The sequence below is a fragment of the Caretta caretta genome, chromosome 4 (genome assembly GCF_965140235.1).
Source record: "Caretta caretta isolate rCarCar2 chromosome 4, rCarCar1.hap1, whole genome shotgun sequence".
Classification (NCBI taxonomy): Eukaryota; Metazoa; Chordata; order Testudines; family Cheloniidae; genus Caretta; species Caretta caretta.
The window spans coordinates 123514094-123538734 of record NC_134209.1 but is presented as its reverse complement, the minus strand read 5'-3'; the positions used below and the strand labels follow the sequence as shown (position 1 = coordinate 123538734).

Here is a 24641-nt window from a genome sequence, read left to right as displayed (position 1 = left end):
GGATCTTTTTGAATATTGACTTCAGTGTTGTAATTGTAGGGGTCCTGGCCCAAAAAGGAGTTGTGGGGAGGTTGCCAGGTTATTGTAGGGGAGGTTGCGGTACTGCTACCCTTACTTCTGCACTGCTGTTACTCTGAAACTCTAACAGTTATTAAAATATTTTATATTACATTTAAATTGTGAATGAATTAAATGAATTAAATTCCACTATATTCTTACTAAAAACTAAGAATTATTACAGGTTTCAGAGGAACAGCCGTGTTAGTCTGTATTCGCAAAAAGAAAAGGAGTACTTGTGGCACCTTAGAGACTAACCAATTTATTTGAGCATGAGCTTTCGTGAGCTACAGCTCACTTCATCAGATGCATACCGTGGAAACTGCAGCAGACTTTATATACACACAGAGATATCTCTGTGTGTATATAAAGTCTGCTGCAGTTTCCACGGTATGCATCTGATGAAGTGAGCTGTAGCTCACGAAAGCTCATGCTCAAATAAATTGGTTAGTCTCTAAGGTGCCACAAGTACTCCTTTTCTTTTTAAGAATTATTAAAAACCTTATTTTAAAATATGTTATATTTTGGCATATTCAGGCTGGTTTTGATTACAGTGAGGCTCTTGGCAATGTATCTAATAGAATTAGTCAACCCATTGAAAAAATATTTTATGGACATTTTTCACTCTGAATTGAACTTTTAATATTTACCTTTGTTATTTAGATTGCCACTAGTGGAGATGCCTGTGTTCCTGGTTTCTTCAGACTGGAGCAATTGCAGCAAGAGTTTAATTTTGTTTCAGATGAGGAACTTAACAGATCAAAAAGATTCCGACTCCTACAACTCAGACACAGAGAGGTGGCAGAGTTCCGTAATTATAAGCAAGTCCCTTTACATGAAAGAGAAATACCTGAAAAACTTTTTGAGGTAGGAAGTTGTCTGAAATTAATTAAATTATGGTCTTTAATAAAATGTTTATCAGTTTTATCTTCAGTAATATTTGGCTTGATAAAGTCAGTTCTTCATTACTTTGAGGGCCAAATTCTACCCTGACTTCAACTGCATTGACTCCAAAAGGATTACATGGAGTATAAGTCAAAAAAGTATTTCACTTTAAATATACATCATGTTACCTAAATCTAGAATTTGATTGTCTCCTTCCAAAAACATAGCTGCTGGAACAGAGTCTGGAGGAAGAAGATTTAAGTGGAACTGCACTTCAACAATCTCTCCTATCCACCAGTCTATTTGGAATCCTCTTTTAAAGGAGAATTCCAAACATGAAAAGTCAAGAGAGGTGCAAAAGTTAATTGAGGCAACGACTTTATTAACTTTTGTCCAACTTTTCAGAGTGTCTAAAGAAAACAATGCTACTGAATTGAAGCAAATATTGGGGGGAACAATCAAGCCAATAGTATTTTCTTTTTCATTTTTTTTTTTTAAACCATCCTTCTTCCATGATCCTGGGTCTCTGATGTCATTTAAGGTTCTTCAGGTGGCCTCTGTACCTTCCCACTCATGGGATGCACTGGTGGTGTAGCTGACAGTGGAATGTTTCGTAGCAGTGCCTGTTAGAGCGCTCCCCTGCCCCTCCTTTTACTTTTACTGGACATTCTGATGATGAGGCTATAAAAGGGTTTGTTGCACTCCAGCCACCTCAGTTCCTTCCAAATGTGTCAGCAGGTGGACCAGGAACCTCTCCAGGCTGATCCAGCCTGGACCCAACCTCTTCAAAGACACTGTGCCTTAGTTAGATTTCTTAATTAGTTAACATTAGCGTTAGAAAATTTAGCTTTATTTTATTTATAAATGTTATTTCTTTTATTTGTTCCCATACCTCGGTACTGGCTTACAGATCCTATGGTGGATCTAAAGAGGTAGAAGCCAGGATTTAAGAGGTGTGCTTCTTGTCCTTCTGTATTCCCCACTTCAGACTGGCATACAAGGTGTCTGGCTTGGTTGGGGGAAGGACAGTCTCATGATCTGCAACCAGTCCTAGTAGGAGCACATCTTCAAATCTGTCATCTCTCCTTCTGGATACAGGTGTGAGATACAGCTCCTGTTAGCAGAGTCAAGCACTGCTTTTGGTCCCTTTCAGTTCCCTCATGCTTGGTTCTGAAAACCCCCTCAGAATCTACGTCAAAAATTAAGGCCACAGCACTGGGTAAATCTCTAGAGAAGGGCTCATGTCCTTGATATGCTGAAAGTAGCTGTTCCAGATATCGGTTCCGACTCCGCAGTGCTATCAGCATGTGCTATAATGGTAGATGCCCAGGTACATCACTTGGCTCCAGTCCCTTGTCGCTGACGCCACAATTTTCCCGCCTGGTTTTGACCTGCCCCATGGACAATGGTCCCTGTTGAACAGGTTCTGGACCGGGAAGGTCTATGTGGAGCCAACCAGTATCGCAGGTGCCTTAGTGACAGCCCTTTGTGCAACTGCGGTGCAACATAGACGATAACTCACATGGTTGATGAATGCCTGCTGACTAGGTGGCCTAGAAGAACTGCATCACACCACTGAAGATGCCATTGCTTGGCTAGAAGACTATGCACATGCTAAATAAATCACTTGGCTCTGCAGATAGATTCAGATCCAAAGGTTGTGCAAATACCAGCATCCCTATTGATAAGGGTAATAAAAGAAAAGCCTCAGCCTTTAGAGTGTCTGTGCTTCAGTTCCCTCATCTATATGATGGGGATAACAGCACTGCCCTATCTAGCATGGGTCCTGGGAGGATAAATACATTAAAGATTGTGAGGTGATCTCAGTTTACATGGCGCATATTTCTACTTCGCTTCACATCACAAATCCCTTCACTTCCTTGTGGGGAAGATACTGTCAGTACGTGATCCTTTCCTTTTGCCTTTCTGCTGGTCTTCACATATTTACAGATTGTCTATCTGTGGTGAGAGCACATCCAAGATGACAAAGTATACGCATATACCACTATTCTAAGCTTCCCAGTACCCACAGGGAGAGGTCAAGACATTCCCCGTTGCCCTAAATACTCAGATCCTCTGAACTCCCAAAAGAGCCATCCAAAAGACTGGAAGGGACTTCTGATGAGGTCACCCCAGCTACCAATTTTTCCTCCTTTTCTTGGGACGAAACCATCGTGCTCCCACCATCCACGATGGGTGATGATTTTAAACCATTCCAAAAGGTGTTTAAGAGGATTGCAGACTCACTAGAAATACCACCAGAAGAAGTTGCAGAATCTTGACACAAGTTGTTGGACATTGTACAAACCTCAACTTCATCCAAGATTGCTCTCCCAATACATGAGGCACTTATGGACCCACCCAAAACCATCTGCTAGAACCCAGCTACAATTCCATCCACTTGTAAAAGAGCAGACAAAAAAATATTACATGCCTCCCAAGGCAATGAAATTTTTGTTTTAGCCCCCCCACACCAAATGTTCTGGTGGTTAGGTGCCTTGAATGAATGGGACAGAGAACATCACTCCAGATCCACTCCATATGATAGGGACTGGAAACGATTAGACCTCTTTGGGCATAAGGCCTACTCATCAATGACCCTACAGTTAAGGATCACCAATTATGAGGTACTAATGGCCAAATACAACCACTCCAATTATTCATAGATGTCTGAATTTATTGATTATCTCCCTGCGGACAAAAAAAAGCAATTTAAAGCAGTCGTCTTGGAGGGCCATCTTCTAGCTCGAACAGTAGGGTGGATAAAAATCAATGATTTTTTTAAAAAATTTTTAATCGGATTTTTTTAATTTAAATCTGATTTGTTGATGCTTTTTGAGGAAAAAACCTATCTAAAGATAGTTTTAATTAATATACATTATAGCTCAAAGATATCTCATCATGGAATAGGGATTATAAATTCTAATTCTATAGTATGAGACAATATTTTGTAAATGAGTTCCAATAGTTCATGAATTAGGGATCCCCAATCTTATGGGGTTCCAGGGGCTTCTGTATAGTAGATTATTTAAATTAATCTTTCTGTCTACCCAATGGGACTCAGTGCTCAGTCTAGAAGATGCTTAGTTTTGCAGTTCTCAAACTGTGGATTTGTGTCTCCAGAGATAACATGCTTGTTAGCAGCAAAAATGTTTTAAAATAAATAAATAATATATAGAGGTGAAAAATAACGACTTGAGTTAGTTGCAGAAGCCAATATTTTAAGTTTCTCGTGTTGACCTGGCTGACCTAGTCAATTTAATTTTTTTTTTTAATTTCTTTTAACTATTTTAGTTAACAATTTTAACAAAAACAAACCTGATTTTAAAAAACTATAATGTTTAACTAAATTCAAAAATTCATATGCTTGTTTTGTTAAAATATTATACGTTTGTTGTTGAAGGAAAAAATCCAGAACATGTAACGTTGTTGTTTTAGTTAAATAACATAATTTAAATGTCTGTCCGGTGATGTTCTCCTCCTAATACCACATGGCAAGAAAATCCTCCAAATATTAATGATTAACCTGTTGAATTGGAGATCTTTATGAAGTCATTTGGAGGGGAACTATCTGCTTCAGTTGCCTTTGGTAAATGAAATAACCAAACAATCATTCATTTTCTGATATAGCTGTAAAACTAATCTGAAAAGTTTTCAAAATAAATCACTTTTAAAATGTATACTGTTTACCTTCTAAAAATGAAACCTACATCTATCTCTGAGTTGTGAAGAATATGTATTAAGGTTATAACAACCAACAAGAATGCACTTTTATGTTGAAATCCATGAGTAAATCGAGTCTTTCTGACTAGTGATTTAAATCAAATTCAACCTGTCGATCAGCCTTACAAGCCTCACTGGATTCAGCAGACACAGCGGCACAGTCCATCGCCATGGCCATAGTCAAGTGGTGAGCTTCCTGGCTCCACCTCTCTGGGTTCCCCAAAGAGGTACAGTCCACTACAGAGGATCTCCCATTCAAGGGACCAAAGTTGTTCCCAGCTAAGACAGATGAGTTGCTCCACACACTAAAAGACTCCAGGGTGACTCTTCAATCCTTAGGCATCTATATGCCTACACAAAGAAAGAACAGGGAAAATACTGCTTGGCACAAAGAACAAGTTCTGCGCCGTACACACAACCACAGAGGCAATATGACCCACAAAAACATAGAGGCCTACAAAATGGAAACCACTACCTCTCAGTCATCAACATCTCAGCAACCCCGCTCTCAACAGCAGCTTTAAGGGCTTGGTCGAGGACCGAAGATGCATCCCGCATTTTCAAATGCTGGAACCATCTGCAACTTCCCATCCTTTTGGAGACCACCTGACTCTATTCCACCCAACACGACAGGCCATCACGTCAGAGAAATGGGTACTAGAAATCATCGAGACTGGCTATTCAATCCAATTTATCTCTACCCTCCCCACCCACTCTCCCTCTCTGTCCCTCTTCAAGGACCCTTCTCTTGTGCACCTACTACAACAGGAAGTAAACCATCTCCTGCAGCTGGGTGTCGTAGAAGCCAGTACCAACACAACACAGAGGGAAGGGCTTCTGCTCCCATTATTTCTTAATCCAGAAAAAAATGGAGGATGGAGGTCCATTCTTGACCTAAGGAAACTCAACAAATTCACCAAGACTCAATGATCCAGGATGGTCACGCTCGCAACGATAATCCCAGCACTAGAAAAAAGGGACTGGTTCTTGGTGCTCGACCTCCAGGATGCATAATTTCACATTACGATGCACCGTTCACCCAGGAAGTTTCTCCAGTTTGTTCTGGGATAAAATCATTAGAATATAAAGTACTACCTTTCTGCCTGTCTAGGGCTCCACAGATGTTCTCAAAAATTCTTATGGTAGTGGTGGCTCACCTCTGCAGAAAAGGAGTCATAGTATTCCCCTATCTGGGTGATTGCTTTCTCAAAACCTCCACCCAAGAAGAGGCCACAGGAGCTACCCAAAAGGCAATAGCTCTCTCTACACAGGTGGGCCCATAGATAAACGAGCAAAAATCAACGCTCACACCTGTATAGAGACTAGAATTCATCGGGGCTTACCTCAATTCACTGGAGGCCACAGCCTCTTTCCCACCACACAGGTTTGTCAGACTAGTCAATCTCATCTCTACAACACAAACCAGCCCGCCGACATCCTCCACGGCCTTCCTCCAACTGTTAGACCATATGTCAGCAACAACATTTGTCATGAAGCATTCCAGGCTACACATGCGCAGCATTCAAGGTTCACTCAGGATTGTATATATTCCACACAGACACAGTATAAACAAGTGCCTTAGGATGCCAGTCAAAGTAAAAAAAACAAAACAAAACTCTACTGTGGTGGACTCAACCACACAACCTTTGTGCAAAAGTTCCCTTCTCCCAGACTTCTCCAGCGATGATACTTCTCTGCTAGGTTGGGGGGGCAGTGCACTTGCAAACCACACAGTCTAGAGCAGGTGGTCCCCTTCAGAATCAACAATGCACATAAACCTACTAGAACGACGAGCAGTGTGCAACGCATGCTCAAACTTTTTGCCCATGATCAGGAAACAAGACCATAAGTGTTGATAGACAACTTTGCTTGATCTCTGTGCACAGACGTGATGTGATTATGGAACTGATGCATCCACCACAACATCAATATCTCAGCATCCTGCCTACCAGGATTCCAAAACACCACTGCGGATGCATTGAACAGAAAATTCTCTCAGGACCACGAGTAGGAAATAAACACTAAGGTACTACAGAGGATGTTCAAACACTGGGGTTTCCTGACTGACATGACAACCCAGAGCACCAAGTGCCCACATGACAACCCAGAGCACTCTTCATGACAACCCAGAGCACCAAGTGCCCACAGTTCTGCTCAAGAGCAGACCCCAATCTCTAGGCAATGCTTTTCTCCTCAAATGTGATGCACCTTTACTGTATACCTTTTCCCCAACCCCTCTCTTACCCAGGGTCATACACAAGATATGGACTGAGAAATCCAGACTCATGTGGCCCAGATAAACATGGTTCCCTTACCTGTTGAAGATGGCGGTATGCCCACCATGCCCTCTTCCTCTTCTTCCACATCTCCTGTCTCAGGATGCAGGCTAGTTATACCATCTGCACCTGGAAATACTCCACCTAAAGGCATGGCTACCCCATGGTTTCAGGGCAGTGAAATGAGCTGTTCAGAGGAGGTAAGGACCATACTGTTAAACTGCAGAAGGTCTACTAAATGATATACTTACCTGCACAAATCGAAGAGATTCCACATATGGTGCCACAATAGACAAACAATGGCAACTACCTCTCCTTTACCAAAGGTATTAGATTATATACTAGAATTTAAGAAATCGGATCTGCCAATGAGCGTGATCAAAGTACACCTCACGTCGATCACAGCTTTCTATCACAAAGTTGATATGTTCTCAGTCTTGCCAACCCTCCCACTAAATGATTTCTCATAGGTATTTGTATCCTTTATCCTGAAATATAAGCCCCTACTCCACCATGGGACCTTAATTTAGTGCTACGATGCCTTACTAGGCCCCCGTTTGAATGCTTGATGATGTGTTCACTTCTCCATCTGTCGATGAAGGTGGCCTTTCTCATTGCTATCACATCCACATGACGAGTAGGAGAACTTGAGGCTCTCATGGCACTCCCACATACACAAAAGTTATTCTATTATACCTAAAATAGCTTCCTTGTTCCACTTGAACCAGCCCATATGCTTCCATGCTGATAACCAGCCCATACATCTCCCATCGTTCTTCCCAAAACCTCATGGGAACAGACGAGAAACGATGTTCGCACGCTGGACGTCAGAAGGGCACTAGCATTTTACATTGAAAGGACTAAACCCTTCAGAAGGTCACTAAAGTTATTTCTATCACAGAAGGTTCTAAAGGAGCCGCCATATCCAAGCAAAGGCACTCGAAATGGATTTCTGGGTGCATTGACCTTTGCTACCATCAGCAATAACTACAACCATCACTGTGGACCCTCACACACTCTACCAGATCGATTTCTACATTAACAGTCTTTCTCAACAATGTACCCATCATGGACATCTGCAAAGCTGCAACCTGGGCGTCAGCCCACATGTTCTCAGAGCACCATGCAATATAGCAGGACTCGACATCAGAAGCTCTGCTTGGACTGATGGTTTTACCATGTGCCACAAATACAATTCCGAAACACCTTCCTCCCGATGAGGGGGACTGCTCTACAGTCACCTAAAGTGGAACACTCACAGTGACCGTCCTTGAAGAAGAAGAGAAGGTTACTCTGTGCAGTAACTGAGGTTATTCGAGATGGTTGTCCTTGTGGGTGTGCCACTACCCTCCTTCGTCCCCTCTACTTCAGAGTTTTCTGCTAGGGACTCTGCGATAGAGAAGGAACTGAGGAGGGTTTGGTCACACAGTGCTGTGTAACCGCCAGAGGAGGCCTGAGACCAGGACAGTGCATGTGCCAACCAACCAGGCACTGCTACTGAAATTCTTCAATTGCAGGTGCAGGAACGCAGATTCATCTAATGTGGCGCACTCACAGGGACACCCATCTCAAAGAATCTCTGTTATTGCACAGGATGAGTAATCTTCTCTTACAAGGCAGTTACCCATCTTCCACATGGGGACACTGGTAGGATTAAAGTTTTTCCAGCCCTTTCCACAGTGTCTGTATCTCTTGGTCACAGTTTCATGTCAGTTCTTTGACTAGGTGAAAATGACCATTCTCCCTACATCTGACTGACTGCTTTAGACCGTTTATAGTTCTGTGTTTGTCAGGCCTCTTAAACCAGGTCAAACAGCATATGCAATTACCCCCAGGGGGCAAAACTTTCCCAGGCTTTTTACCTGCCTTAGGGATTTGCATTAATTACCCCCTAGTTATTTTAGCTCCTGCAAAAAGCCCTGTAACTCCCCATGGAACCAGGAATACAACTGTGAGTTAGCCCCTAGTGATATGTATACCATAAAGTCAATATAATGGTCTTTGAATATTCCATGTGTTCATAACATCTTTCACAGTGGCCTCCTTGGCATGCCTTAGGTGTATTCCCATTGTAGAAATTTGCAGAGCTGTTAAATGGAGCTCTGTTTATGCATTTACAAAACATTATGCGCTATATCTAGCATCCCAGTTGAGTTAATTAGGATGCCATATCCCACCCTCTTCAGATGACAGCACTGCTTATCAAGCTATCCCATTAATGGGAATTGCAAAGGCCATCTGAAGAAGAAATGAAGGTTACTTACATGTTGCCAATATTCTCTGAGATGGACTTTCATTCCCCTCCCAGTTTCCTCAGAGTCCTGATTACAATTTCGGACCTGAAGATGCTGTGGAAGGAACTGAGACAGCCGGAGTATCAAGCCCTCTTCTATGCCCTCGCCCTTGGAAAGTGCAGGAAGAAGAGGGGCAGGAGAGTGCTCTGATAGGCATTGCTATGAAATAATCCACTGTCAGCTACACCATCGCCACATCCCCATGAGTGTTATGCAGAGTGCATCTTGCAGGTGAGTAACCTTCATTTCTAAATTTCCCTGATTCTATACATCACAAATGTTTTATTAGGCCTTCATGCCATTTTGTGTATTTCTCTTTCTTTCCCTTTTGCTATGTTTATTCATTTTTCAAAAACAGAATAGAAAGTCTGAATAATTAATCTAAAAAAAAATTTGCAACCAGTATGGTTCCTTGCAGTCTGTGGGTTCTACAGAAACTCCATTGACTGTAATACATAATAAAACTTTGAATACATTTGGCTCATGCCCTTCTTCCCAGGAAGGCCCAGTGCATCACTTGTGTGATGATAGAGGGTCTTCCATACTGTAGCTGCCAAAAAATCAAAGTTTGGCCTTATAAAGAAAAGGATAAAAGGAAATTTTGAAAGCTATTTGTTGTAGTTAAAGCCACATGACTGCCGTCTATATTACTGGGATGTGCAACTGAATTGCTACATACTGCATTAAAAAAGTACCTCCTAACATCTAACATTTAAATTGGTTTACTTTGATCCTATATGTTTATGTTAATAAAATGATTACCATTTCCTTATGTGACCTAATACACTAGAAGGAACATCAAATCACAAACTTAATTTTTGTATTTACCCTTAGAACTATGAGAAAAGGCTCCGTGAGAGGGATGTAATTGACAGCAAGGATCACCTAGATGCGCACAGAGCTTTAGTTGCCAAGTATCTCCAGAAGGTGAGAGATGCAAAAAGAGTCAGTACTGATCTTTCTTACTATTTGTTTGTTACTACTCTATTTAAGTATCAGGAGATAGCTGTGTTAATCTGTATCCACAAAAACAAGTAGTCCGGTGGCACCTTAAAGACTAACAGCTTTATTTGGGCATAAGCTTTCGTGGGTAAAGAGCACACTTCTTCAGATGCATGGAGTGAAAATTACAGATGCAGGCATAAATATACTGACACATGAAGAGAGGGGAGTTATCTCACAAGTGGAGAACCAGTGTTGAATTTTTCAAGTAAAATCCAAGCACCACATTTTTACTGCATTTTTATGTCAAAAGTTGCAGATGTAATCACAAATGACATTTGAGAAATTGATCTAAAGCAGAGTCTTTTGGATAGCTATAGTTTCTGCCCAGAGAGAGTTTTTATGGCTTAATTCAAAACTTTTGAAAGTAATAGAAATGGGGAGACCTGTTAGATGAAACTATTTAGTATTGTATTAATACTATAAAGCAGTCACTGTAATACAAAGATATAAGGCTGTTCGCAGGAAGGGATTAGGTGTAAAATTATAGTAAGAAAATATTGCAGACTCCCTCAAATTGTTAATTATTAATATAATTTTTAAGCTGCACTTTATACGAATTAGTCTCTCTCTCTCTCTCCACCCTCCAAGAAAACACCTTCCATTCTTCCGCTTCCCTCTGTTAGCACAGGAATGTTTGTTCCACTGGAAATTGAAAGAATTAGGAGTTTTAAACTACATTAGGGCTGTCAAGCGATTAAAAAAATTAATCGCGATTAATCACACTGTTAATAATAGAATACCGTTTATTTAAATATGTTTGGATGTTTTCTACATTTTCAAATATATTGATTTCAATTACAACACAATACAAAGTGTACAGTGCTCACTTTATGTTTATTTTTATTACAAATTTTGCACTGTAAAAAACCAAAGAAATAGTATTTTTCAGTTCACCTAATACAAGTACTATGGTGCAATCTCTTTATCATGAAAGTTAAACTTGCAGGTGTAGAATTATGTACAAAAAAATAGCTGCATTCAATTCAAAAATAAAACAATGTAAAACTTTAGAGCCTACAAGTCCATTCAGTCCTATTTCTTGTTCAGCCAATCGCTCAGACAAACAAGTTTGTTTACATTTGCAGACAATAATGCTGCCTGCTTCTTGTTTACAATGCATCTGAAATTGAGACCAGATGTTCGCATGGCACTGTTGTAGCTGGCGTTGCAAGATATTTATGTGCTAGATGCCCTAAAGTTTCATACGTTCCTTCATGCTTCAACCACCATTCCAGATGACATGCTTCTATACTGATAACGGGTTCTGCTCAATAACGATCCAAAACAATTTTGATCAACACATGTTCATTTTCATAATCTGAATCAGATGCCACCAGCTGAAGGTTGATTTTCTTTTTTGGTGGTTCGGGTTCTGTAGTTTCCACATCGGAGTGTTGCTCATTTAAGACTTCTGAAAGCAAGCTCCACACCTTGTCCCTCTCAGGTTTTGGAAGGCACTTCAGATTCTTAAACATTAGGTTGAGCTCTGTAGCTATCTTCAGAAATCTCACATTGGTACCTTCTTTGCGCTTTTTCAGATTTGCTGAAAAAAGATGTGCTGGGTCATTATCTGAGACTGCTGTAATATGAAATATATGGCAGAATGTGGGTAAAACAGAGCTAGAGACCTACAATTCTCCCCAAAATAGTTCAGTCACAAATTCAATGAACACGTTATTTTTTTAACAAGCGTCATCAGCATGGAAGCAGGTCCTTTGGAATGGTGGCCAAAGCATAAAGGGGCATACGAATGTTTAGCATATCTGGCAAGTAAATACCTTGCTGTGCCGGCTACAAAAGTGCCATGTGAACACCTGTTCTTACTTTCAGGTGACGTAAATAAGAAGCGGACAGCATTATCTCCCGTAAATGTAAACAGACTGGCTTGTCTTAGCGATGGACTGAACGAAAAGTAGGACTGAGTGGACTTGTAGGCGCTAAAGTTTTATATAGTTTTATTTTTGAATGCAGTTTTGTAACCAAAAAAATCTACATTTGTAAATTGCATTTTAAGATAGAGATTATGTCACAGTACTTGTATGAGGTAAATTGAAAAACACTGTTTCTTTTATTTATCATTTTTACAGTGCAAGTATTTGTAATAAAAAATAATAATATAAATTAAGCACTGTACACTTTGTATTCTGTGTTGTAATTGAAATCAATATATTTAAAAATATATTTATATTTAAAAATATATTTAATAAATATAAATTGGTATTCTATTGTTTAATAGTGCAGTTAAAACTGTGATTAATCGTGATTAATTTTTTTAATTGCGATTAATATTTTTAGTTAATCGCGTGAGTTAACTCTGATTAATCAATAGCCCTAAACTATATATTTTCTTGCAAATATAGTGCTTGAAAAGGGACCCCATTGACAGTCCTGGAATCTGAAGTGCTCTATTTCGCCACAGAATTGATATAGTATAGATAGGAGGAGTGCAAGCTTCTTCACACTGTTTCATCAATGTGTTTTAACCCTCACTTTGACTCTTTAAGGTATCCAAAAAAATTGTCAATTAGTGCCAGTTATGTTGAGTTTGTAGTGTGGACTCTTCTCCACTTGAATCTGGAAAGACAAAGAGTGCGTGTTCAGAGAATTTCTCTCTTATTTTTTCCATTTCCCTTTACCAGATGTACTGATTCTTGATCCAGGCTCTTTAGTGTGGGACAACTACCGAGACTGCTTCTAGAGGAGTCAGTTACTCTAGAATGGGGTAGTATTTTGTGCTGAGGAAGTATCTATGGAAAGGGAGTCAAGAATCCCTGAACATGCCCCTTTTTGTTTATGATGGGGCGTTAAGAAAAATAATTCATCTTTTTAATAAATTGAACCACACGTATTTTCAGTGAATTTGAGTAAGACATACAATTGGTTGTGTTTCCAGGTTAGAGAATCAGTGATAAACCGGTTTCTAACAGCAAAGCATCATTTCCTTCTTTCTGACCTGGTAAATGAAGAGGAGGTTCCTAGTCTTGGGTAAGGGAAAAAAGTTTTTATCATATCTAAAATAATTAAAATAACTAATTTTAAACTATCCTTATTTCTAGGCTCATAATTATTTCTTTACCACAAAAATTTAGTGTTGTACTCCCTGTTTGTTAATGTTTTAAATTTAGCATAATGCTATATTATTCTGTAAGCATCATGCTCATCTGTGCCAAAATACACAAGTGTTTAAATAACTGCAATAAAACTGCATCATAAATGTTTTAAGGTCATATGCTATTTTCAGCAGAAGTATTCATTCACAGTAACCTTTATTTATATGCTGCCATATTACTCCAGTTTCTGATCTGACCTCATAAGCTTAAGGAGAGTCCAGCTTAGTATGTACCTGAATGACTGACTCCAAGTAAGACCCAAATGTGGTGGCTTTGGTGGTTCAAGAGTCAGCACTCTTCCCACTGAATCAGTGCTGAGCAAATGTCTCAGCATGGTGTCGGGGGGGACTGTGAGGCTGGAATTGCATTGTTTCAGATGAAACTTAAATCTGTTTATATATATATATATATAATGGGAATTGGTTGAGTATCATCAATTGCTAAATCCAGTAAATTAGATTCACTTAATATTTTCCATAGAAGATATCAAAATGAATTCTGCTCTTCACCTCTCCCGGGTTTTAGTAGGCTTGGCTTGCTTCATTTTGCGTGTGTGTGTGTGTAGGAGGTGTTAGTAGTTCTTTGTCTTTGCTTCTAAAAGGAAAGCTATAAATATAAAAACACAATCCTGATGATTTGCAGAGTAGACATTTTCAATCCCAATGTAGTTTCTGCTGGATATTATGTTCTTTGCTTCCTGTTGTATACTGGTCTGTAATTTTGCTGTGAAGTATTGAACAGCTGCTATGTTTCATCCAGATGTAGTTTTACTGTGCTGATGGATGAAATAGTTCCTGTAATATGTGCATATGTGTATGTATCTGTGGGAACATATATAAAATGTATATCTGAGTATGTATGGATAAGTACATATGTATACTATATCTATATAATTTTTGTATTCTTTTAATGGCTTCCTAGAGTACGCTGTGCACATGTCACTACGCTGTCCACTCCACTACTGATGTTCGCCTTGGTGCTTCTTTCATCTCCTTCCCTAGGATCATCTCACTTTTTTTGTCTGTGCTGATCCCAAATGCTTGGAATGCCCTCTGCAGCCCTGTTCATTGCAACTTTCCTCATCTTCTTTAGTTCCCTCCAAAAAAGTCACTTCAGCCCTCATATCTACAAGAAATGTCTAGGGGAAAGAAAGGCAACAAAAAAACTGAACAAATAAAAAGGAATACTGTGCCATGTTAGCAGTGTCCCGTACGTGCTTTCTGTGTACTTCAGCCCCCTTTTAATTAAGTTACGATCCTCACATATTCTGTCATGTTTAATTTACATGGTATGCTCTTTGGGGCTGGGGCCCGGTTTTTATTTACTTTGTGAGGCACCTACCAATGTTGTAATGTGCTTGAAAAACAATAATAAATAGGCATCTATATGTGCATATATAAATATAGCTACTGAGTCCTTTCTGGATGAAAGGAGGTAAAAATATAAGTTAACGTAATGTTGTTATGATCTTGATCTTGGACTTAAAGTTTGAAACACAGACAAGTAAAAAAACTGATCCTGAAGAAGTTGCAGTTTAGACTTCTAACCTTTCTTGCTGCACAATTCTAAGGCATTTTGAGAAATGAGCGAACAGATCAGAGGGAAAAGAGAATTGTGAACAGGATGTGGAGGGATAGCTTCGAGGAAAGACACAAGGAAATGCCCTGCAAATAGCATGAAATAATTTTAAAAAGTGCATTTTTGTTTACCCTGTGCTTTACATATGGCTTGACACCTTGCTGCTGGGCACTTCCCATATGTCTCTCTACTTCTGCTGAAACATATTTTTCATCTTTGAAACCTCTTCTCCTTTCTTGCCAGAATATTATATATGTATTTGTTTGCTGTATTTGTTTGCTTGTGACTTTGACTTTTTGTACTATGTTTCCATGCCTCTGGTATTTCAAGTCTTTGGGCTTGTCTATGCTACCTGCCGGATCGATCCAGCAGGGGTCGATTTATCGCGTCTAGTACAAACATGGTAAATCGACCACTGAGCGCTCTCCCATCGACTCTGGTACTCCACCAGAACGCAAAGCACAAGCGGAGTTGATGGGAGAGCGTCAGCTGTCGACTTACCGCAGTGAAGACACCGCGGTAAGTAGATCTAAGTATGTCGAATTCAGCTACGTTATTCACGTAGCTGAAATTGCGTATCTTAGATCGACCCCGCGCAGTAGTGTAGGCAAGTCCTTACTCTGCATCACCAACACATAAATGACATTAACTAGCATTTGTTTGTTTTAAATCTGTTTAAGCAGATAGATAATGAATGAGATTTTCATTTCTTTGCTACTAGAAAGCTTTGTTTACTGCACCATTGTGCCCTTAAGATATTATTTTGATTCAACAATATAAACCTCAGTAGTCCCATCTGCTGGCAAAACAGAGACTTGCTGCTTTTCAACAAAGAAACCATTCTTTTTGGTTCAATACTTTCATGTTGCAGAATGAGAAATAACATTTATAGTTAATTTCCCAATTTGTTTAAAATGAAATTAGCTTGACTGATACTGATTTCCACATGATTAATACTGATTTGTACTGAGCATTGTTTGCTAATCAGATTATATTATTAATAGATTTAAAATACGCACAATACTCTGGAACATGGGAAATATGTTAGTGAATTTTCCTGTTTAAAAAAAGTAATTCACCTTTTTATACTGTTTTTACAAGAATAATGCACTTTCTTAGTTGCATATAATGAGAAGTTGACCTTGGCTAGCAGTTTAGACTTTTTAAAATTGGTTCTGGAATGCTTTCTATAATTAAAATATGTTTGTACAGTTAGAATCATTAATGTATGTTTTTTCACACATCTGTTTTTATTCTTTTCCTGTTTTTCTTTTTATTCTGCTTTGCCTTGTGTTATAAGTTCTGATGACCCAGGGTATGTCATGGCACATTAATTTCTGTTTCCCCTTTGTAGCCTGCAGTTTGTCATAGATAGTTCTGGGCTTTGATTTTTTTGGTGTATTACATACATTGGATAATGTCATCTAATAGGCATCTTGTTTATATAATTATAGTAGGTTAGATCCGTTTTAAAGTTTTTAAATTAATTTTATTTCATATTCTCACTTAGTTATGATATAATTCTTCGGTACGTTTTGTTAAAAATTTATAAAATACAAAATGCCATTTCTGTGCTAATAAACAATTAAACATATTTCACAATAAATGGCACCAAGAGTATATATTTCTCTTTCTTGTAAGTGCATAGTTCTGTGTATGTGTCGAGAGAATTAGAACTCTGGATCCTGTGTAGAAAAGACTAAAACTCTCTCTTATGATTTCTAGTAATTTAGGACTCAGTCTTTTTAAACTGGCGGAGCCAAAGCGACCACTAAAGCCAAGAAGAAAGGAAAGGAAGAAAGTTACAGCACAGAATCTATCAGATGGAGACATAAATCTTTTAGTGAACATCATTAGAGCTTATGATATTCCAGTGAGAAAACTTGTTTTAAGGTATGAACCTTTTAAAAGGCTTCTAGCTGGAAATGTTCTTTCTCTTTCTAGTGGCTCTTTAATTGCCTTTTTAAAAATCTTTTTCATACTGGAGGCTACATTTTCAAAATCGGCTGTATAAATTGCTTCTGTGAAATTTGCATGCAAAAGGTGTGTGTTTAAATCCCTGTTTTTGGAGTACAGATGCATGTGTCAGTAAATATTTTTAACACGATTAAGTGGCCAGTTCTGAAAATTTGGCTCTCTGTGTATTAAATGCAATGATTGTTTTTATCCTCATGATACTAACACAAAGAGACACATTTACAAATTCATTGATTATGTTGTTTAATAGTATAAGTATTGCTGTTTTGCAAGTTCCTTAGAATTATGTTGTTGTCTAGCAGTGCCTGCTAAGATCACTGGTTTATTGTGCATATTAGGCTGCCTGAAAAAAAAATAATTGGAGGATAATTTGTGATTTTGAGAATATAAATAGCCAGGTAATATCAGACATGCTATCCCTAAAACACTTATAAATATCATGTCTTTTAATTGCATCCAGTACTTATAATATATCCCTTGTACTTATATTAAATAAGATTAGATAGATTAGATGTAATAAAAGAGATTCCAAATAGTCTTTCTACAAACCAATAGTTATTATATGCATAGTAGAACCCCTGTGTTACAAACTAATTGGGGATTAAGTAGTTCATAAAACCAAAAAGTTCATAAAATTTATCATCTCAAAATCACAGTAGGTAAGGTGCATAAATTGTAGTATGGTGCACTTCATCTCTTTCTTCTTGTCCTTCAAACTACTGCAAAGCAATTTCCAGTACATTAAAGACATCAGAATATGAAGGGATGTCGACTTGTTCATTAATATCACTTTTGTTATGTGGTTTCCCCTGACCCCCGTTTTTTAGGAAGAATGGTTTGTATAGCTGGTTGTTCGTGAGATTGGTTTTGTAGAATCGAGGTTCTTTCTTTCGTATTTGCTCTTGCTTTTCTGCCTTTATGTATTCATTTTAAGCATTTAGCCAGTGGAAAGAACCTAATTTCCATTGTACTAATTCTGAAGCTCAATCCTGCCTTCAGATACAGTTGCTTAAATATCACCTCAAATTTTGTAAGAATGCATTGTATTATTTTTCTTATTTTATGGGGCTTTTATAACAAACATACCTTTCCACTCTACACTTAATTAGTGAAAACATACACAACTCAAAACTAACTTATAAACAGTCTTTTCCTTTGTAGTAATTGTAGGTTTAAGACATCCAATCCAACTAATCTGAACGTAAAACAAAAGTAAAATAATGCTTGCTCAAAAGCCTCACTGAAGAGCAAGCCTTAGATTAGGCTTCAAAACTTGAAAAAAACGCTCTCATAAACAGGAGCAATTTCCAAGTAAGACTAAATTTTTGAACCATACCAGAGCTAATTAGTGTTAGTCAGTTGTTGAACATGTGGAATTGAGCCCTTCTGCTACTCTACCTACTTACCATAACTTATATGTTTTATTGGCCTTTCATAAATATTCTCACTTTGAGGAATAAGTGTAAAGTATAACTTTTCGATTATGATATCGTAAAAGTTTAAGATTTTTTATGAGAAGGAAGAGAGGATTATCTTTTAGCTAATTATCCACTTAATCAGTGTTGAATGTGCATTAAAGTGACAGTGTACATTTTGCCCTCAATATTCCAAAAAAACCTAGCTTTTTAAAAAAGAACTGTGATCTTACATTCTGACGATCTTGAGTAGTTATTTACATTTATTGTTCAATTTTTGTATTATTATTACATTTACTTGTACAGTGTTTCTATACAACTTTTTGTGGTAAATATAGTTATATTTGCATTTGTTCATTCCACACATTAAATTGCTGTCTATATATTAATTTTTGCTTATTTTCCCACGGAGGACTTGTTTAGAAGTTAAGGAATCTGTACTATTTAGAAGTTCCATTGGGATAGATCTGTTTAAACTGAGCAACCTGCAGACCATATAAACTCCTCAGGGAAGTGGGAAAGCTGTGCCTTGTCGTTCTGAGGGACACATGAATGCCTCAGGAAAGAATGCCTCCAGGCAGGAAGTTCTCTTCCACTGTGGAGCTTATCTCACTACCCTTACAGCTTTGTTTTCACTGAATAAATATAGTCATGGTGTAGAGGCATAACATGAAAATGTCAAAAATATTTTTAGAGCCAAACCAAGTTCTGTACAGCTAACTACATATTTAGTGAAGTGAGGATTAATATTCAGTAGTTCTCTGAGTCCTGGTCCCTATCTGTAGTCTACTGTGAACGCATGTGACCAGAGTCAGAGAATTCTTGAAAGCAGGGTCCATGAATGTGCCTTCGCTGTCCTCTTGCACCCGACCAAAGAGATAAAGGGCGGAACGGACTGACTGACTCTCTCCATTTCCTTCTTATGACCAGATGGCCTGGGTCAGAACCTCCAGTGTCTGGAGCTTTGTCTTTCTTTCTTCTTCAATCTGTAAATACATATATAGATGGTTTTTGTAAATAGTTTTAGGATTTTATCCTATAGTTTTTAGCTAAATTTTATAGTTCAATAGTTAAATTACTCATCCCAGGGAATTCACTAGCTCCCCTCTTTTCCCCATTATGGGACTGGACTTCATAGAATCATAGAATATAAGGGTTGGAAGGGACCCCAGAAGGTCATCTAGTCCAACCCCCTGCTCGAAGCAGGACCAATTCCCAGTTAAATCATCCCAGCCAGGGCTTTGTCTGTGCTTCTTGCAAACACTCCATCTCAGTCAGTGATGATCATCAATGCTGACTGTACTGCCTTGGGGAAGTTCACTTTGTGGCAAAGTGCAGTATCTGCCATTCTTTTCATACCCATGAGGGGTGGGAACTTTGCCTTACCAAGCATTCAGTGGAGAAAGCCATGGGGCCAGTCAGACCCAGGCCACGAGACCATGCTATGCTCAGCAAGGAGTGTGCCTTCTGCCACGAGGTCTGACTTAGGAGAGGGGAAATCTACTCTCACAGATCCCGCATCGGGGTCTTGTTGGGAGGGTAGAGACCATTCCCATAAACATACAAGCTTCAAAATCCTCTTCAAAGAAGTTAGATACAACTCTGCCTACATCAAGTTTTCCTGCACAGCCCTTGAGGACCAAGAATGCCGTAAGTCTCAGGGTCATCACATGAAGGCATACAAGTCCAGGGCTCTATTGGTACCGGACTGCTGTCTGGTGGGAACCGTGCCTCCAGTACCAACTAAGCCTTAATGGGGACTGATGGCACCGATAAAAGGCAACCATTGAGCGCCTCAGCCACCAACAGTAGAGCTCTGCCTCACTCAACTGTGGCACAAACTGTAACAACTCTGGCTCCGTCAGTTCAAGTGGACAGGATCCCTTGCCACTCTAATGAGAGCAAAGGCTTATACCCCTCCTGATGATATTTTTGCTCTCCTGGATCCCCAGTCTCCATCACATTAGATGTATTTTATGGGAGGAGTCTGTCTCCCATTCCATCGGCCAGCCATGGCTTCCCTCCAGGGGAGCCATCAGTACTGCTGATGAATACGGAATCAACATTTTCTTTGTGAGGAGACTCTGAACCACCTGATGAACTGATGTTTCCTCCTCTGAGGCATAATTTCCCAGACAGGGGACCAGGACCTGGCTGGAATCAAGCTCCACCTCAGCACCTGCATTGGAGCTGTTGGTATGCTGTGCCATGGGGACCTCCACAACCACCTTTTGACCTGTCTTACTGGCCATACTGGGGACCATGAGACCTGTACTAACCTGCAGAGTCAACAAGATCTGGTAGGGAGTCAAGCAATCCCTCGATAGAGGTATGTTGACTTCAGCTATGTTATATCCCCCCCCCTGCCCCTCCAGTGTAGATCAGGCCTGAGAGGACAGTCAGAGTTTTTTTCTGACCCCATGGAAAAGGAAGGAAGTGTAGGAATAAATGGTCAGTTTTCACAGTGAAGAGAGGTAAATTGCGGGGTCCTCCAAGGACAAGTGCTGGGACCAGTGCTGTTCAACACATTCATAAATGATCTGGAAAAAAGAACAGTGTCCAGCATACCCCAGCCACTTGCCCTAAGAGGGCAGAAAATGCTATTTTGTCCCAGCCAAAGAGGTTGTATTTTTCTTTTCTCATCATGCTCTTAACTATGGTTGCTCAATCTGCCATGAAGAGATCTAGATAGCAACATCCTATATCTACTCCGGTTGACAAAGAGGGTAAAAGACTCAATTTATTGGGAAGGAAGTTCTTCACTTCTACTAGGCCTCAGTTCTGAATAGCCAGTTACCAAGTACTGATGACTAAGTATGAGTACCTGAACTATTCCAAATTCATGGATTTCATCGACAAGTTTGAACAGTAGGATAGAGCTCAACTTCAGTCTCTCCTTGAAAAAAGCCAGTTGGTTGACTGGATCGCTTTTCAATCAGCAGGGTAATGGCTACTGCCATTGTGATGTGCTGTGAATCAACTGTGCACTTTGGGGTTTCCAGGAAGGTCCAGGACACCATGGAGGACTTGCCCTTTGACAAAACTCATCTTTTTATATCAAAAGACAGATGAGTCCTTATATACTCTAAGAGCACCCTCCACTCCCTGGGAATATTTATACTTGCCCTGAAGAGAAAATTCCACAGGCAGTCATACAAGCCTAGACCAACAGCTCAATAATTTTACCATCAGTAGCCTTATGAGCTGCCCTATAAGAGGCAGAGGGTTGAGAAGTCCTGTTTCCTTGCAGCTCCGGTGGCAATATAGTCAATCCAATCCCAGCACCCAGCTAAATGATATGTTTGGGAGGTTGAGTGCTGCAAAGCAATGATGCCACCACCTGCCGATTCCCACATACCCTCTGGGGGGGTTGCATAGCCCTATTTTTCCACATCTGAAGTGCAATAACAGACAAGGGGGTACTAAATATCCATTCTGGCTATGCAATTTTAATTTACCTCCCTGCCCCCTCCAAAGCCTGGGGGACCTTCAGATGCCATTCTCGTGAGGAGATTCTAAAACGAGAAGTAGAATCCCTCTTATAGTGAGAAGCAACAGAGTCAGTACTTGTTCAGTACCAAAGAAAGAGTTTTTACTAAATGTGCTTCCTAGTACCCAAAAAGAAGGACAGCTGGTGACCTAATCTTGATCTCTGCCATCTTAACTGCTTTATTCACAAACTGAAATTTTGCATGGTCATGTTGGTATCTATAATCCCATCCCTGGAAAAGGGCTTGTGGTTTACAGCTCTCAGTGTGAAGGATATGTACTTTCACGTGAACATTCACCCCACTCACAGACGTTTTCTCATACTCATTGTGGGCTCCAACTATTTTCAATATAGAGCTCCCATTCAGACTTGCTTCTGCCCCCAGGATCTTTACCAAGGTCTTTTCGGTAGCATCAGGCATCATGGTTTCATTGTCTTCCCCATCTCAAAGACTGCCTTCTCGTTGCAAAGCACATAGAGAATCCTAAGAGTCTACTTTGTCAGTGCTTCAGTTGGTCTTCCCTAGGGATCAGCATAAACTTGTAAAAGTCTGTTCTCACTCCAGTGCAGACTTTAGACTTCATCGGAGAGTCATAGAATCATAGAATCATAGAATATCAGGGTTGGAAGGGACCCCAGAAGGTCATCTAGTCCAACCCCCTGCTCGAAGCAGGACCAATTCCCAGTTAAATCATCCCAGCCAGGGCTTTGTCAAGCCTGACCTTAAAAACCTCTAAGGAAGGAGATTCTACCACCTCCCTAGGTAACGCATTCCAGTGTTTCACCACCCTCATAGTGAAAAAGTTTTTCCTAATATCCAATCTAAACCTCCCCCACTGCAACTTGAGACCATTACTCCTCGTTCTGTCATCTGCTACCATTGAGAACAGTCTAGAGCCATCCTCTTTGGAACCCCCTTTCAGGTAGTTGAAAGCAGCTATCAAATCCCCCCTCATTCTTCTCTTCTGCAGGCTAAACAATCCCAGCTCCCTCAGCCTCTCCTCATAAGTCATGTGTTCCAGACCCCTAATCATTTTTGTTGCCCTTCGCTGGACTCTCTCCAATTTATCCACATCCTTCTTGAAGTGTGGGGCCCAAAACTGGACACAGTACTCCAGATGAGGCCTCACCAATGTCGAATAGAGGGGAACGATCACGTCCCTCAATCTGCTCGCTATGCCCCTACTTATACATCCCAAAATGCCATTGGCCTTCTTGGCAACAAGGGCACACTGCTGACTCATATCCAGCTTCTCGTCCACTGTCACCCCTAGGTCCTTTTCCGCAGAAAAAGTCCTTAAATTCCATCACGGCAAAGGCTTATCTGCCGATGGACAAGTTCCAGGTGATAAATGACCTCACAGATCAGGTCATGAACAACCCTCAAACAACCATGAGAACTTGTCTTTGCCTCCTGGGATATATGGCTTCATGTACTTACGTGACACCGTTCACCAGACTCCATCTTTGTCTGCAAGCATGACATCAAACAGTATTTTCACCATGAACGCCATAGTAACTGTTCCCATCAAGGTAACATCATCTCTACTATGGTAGAAGAATCCATTGCTAGGTATACATGGGCATTCCCTTCCTTTCCCCCTAACCAGACAGGATGATCAATACAGATGCTTCCCTTTTAGGCTGGTTTCAGAGTAACAGCCGTGTTAGTCTGTCTTTGCAAAAAGAAAAGGAGTACTTGTGGCACCTTAGAGACTAACCAATTTATTTGAGCATGAGCTTTCGTGAGCTACAGCATCCGATGAAGTGAGCTGTAGCTCACGAAAGCTCATGCTCAAATAAATTGGTTAGTCTCTAAGGTGCCACAAGTACTCCTTTTCCTTTTAGGCTGGGGAGTTTACCTGGACAGTTGCACAGATATATAGTCATCACCTGAGCCAGGAGGCTGGATGAGCTTGGAGTACTTTACACCGTGTTCCATAGAGGCAAAATTTCATTGTGCTTACATCCTAAGTTCACCCCCAAAGTAGCTGCGGAGTTTCACCTGAACCAGTCAATCCACTTACCTGTGTTTTTTTCTGAAACTAAATGCATCTGAAGAAGAGAGGAGACTTCATTCCTTTGATGTGCAATGGACCATAGCCTTTTTCCTGCAAAGGTCAAAGCCAATCAGAAAACCTCCTAGATTGTTTATCGCTGTAGCAGAAAGAGTTCAAGGTCAATCTGTATGCTCTGAGAGAATCTCTAAATAGATCTTGTACTCTATCTTACTCTTTTAGCTGTGTAATCTTCCTCCCCTTTATGGGGTTGAGAGCTCGTTCTACAAAAGAACAAGTGACATCAATGGCATCACTTCAAGAAGTACCTCTACTTGACTTTTGTAAAGCAGCTACATAGAGTTCCTTCCACATGTTTGTGAGACATTATGGTTTAGTACAGAACTCTGCTGATGTGGCCTTTGGGATGGTAATCCTTCAATTGGCTCTGTCGCCTGCATCCTCACACCCTCCTCCTACTTGAGTACTGCTCATCATCAGTCACCCACAGTGGAATACACACAGGGACCAGCACTCGAAGGAGAAGAGAAAGTTACTTAATTCGAGATGTGTTGTCCCTATGTGTATTCCACTGCCTGCCCTCCTTCCTTTCTGCTTCAGATCATGGTGGGATTCCTGATATAGAAGGAACTGGAGAGGTGGTTGGTCTACTCTGCCCTTTAGCTCCTCAGTTGGAGGCATGAGGAGAGTGAGGGTCCATGCGCAGACCAGTGGACACTGCTTTCAAGAATTCTCTGATTGGGCACATGGATTCCCCCAGGGGGATCACACATCTTGAAGAACCTCCGGTTACTATAAGGTAAATAACTTTCT

General features: G+C 40.1%; 1 protein-coding gene across 6 annotated transcripts in view; it reads left to right on the top strand.

Annotated features, from left to right (window-relative positions):
* The window catches only part of CC2D2A (coiled-coil and C2 domain containing 2A), a 139577-nt gene that overhangs the window by 72031 nt on the left and 42905 nt on the right, over positions 1 to 24641 (top strand). For all 6 annotated transcript variants that reach the window (XM_075128025.1, XM_075128023.1, XM_075128024.1 and 3 more), the window contains 4 exons: positions 721 to 924; positions 10070 to 10162; positions 13134 to 13225; positions 16654 to 16821. In XM_075128025.1, coding sequence (XP_074984126.1) covers positions 721 to 924; positions 10070 to 10162; positions 13134 to 13225; positions 16654 to 16821 — 557 coding nt within the window. The remainder of the gene's footprint in view (positions 1 to 720; positions 925 to 10069; positions 10163 to 13133; positions 13226 to 16653; positions 16822 to 24641) is intronic.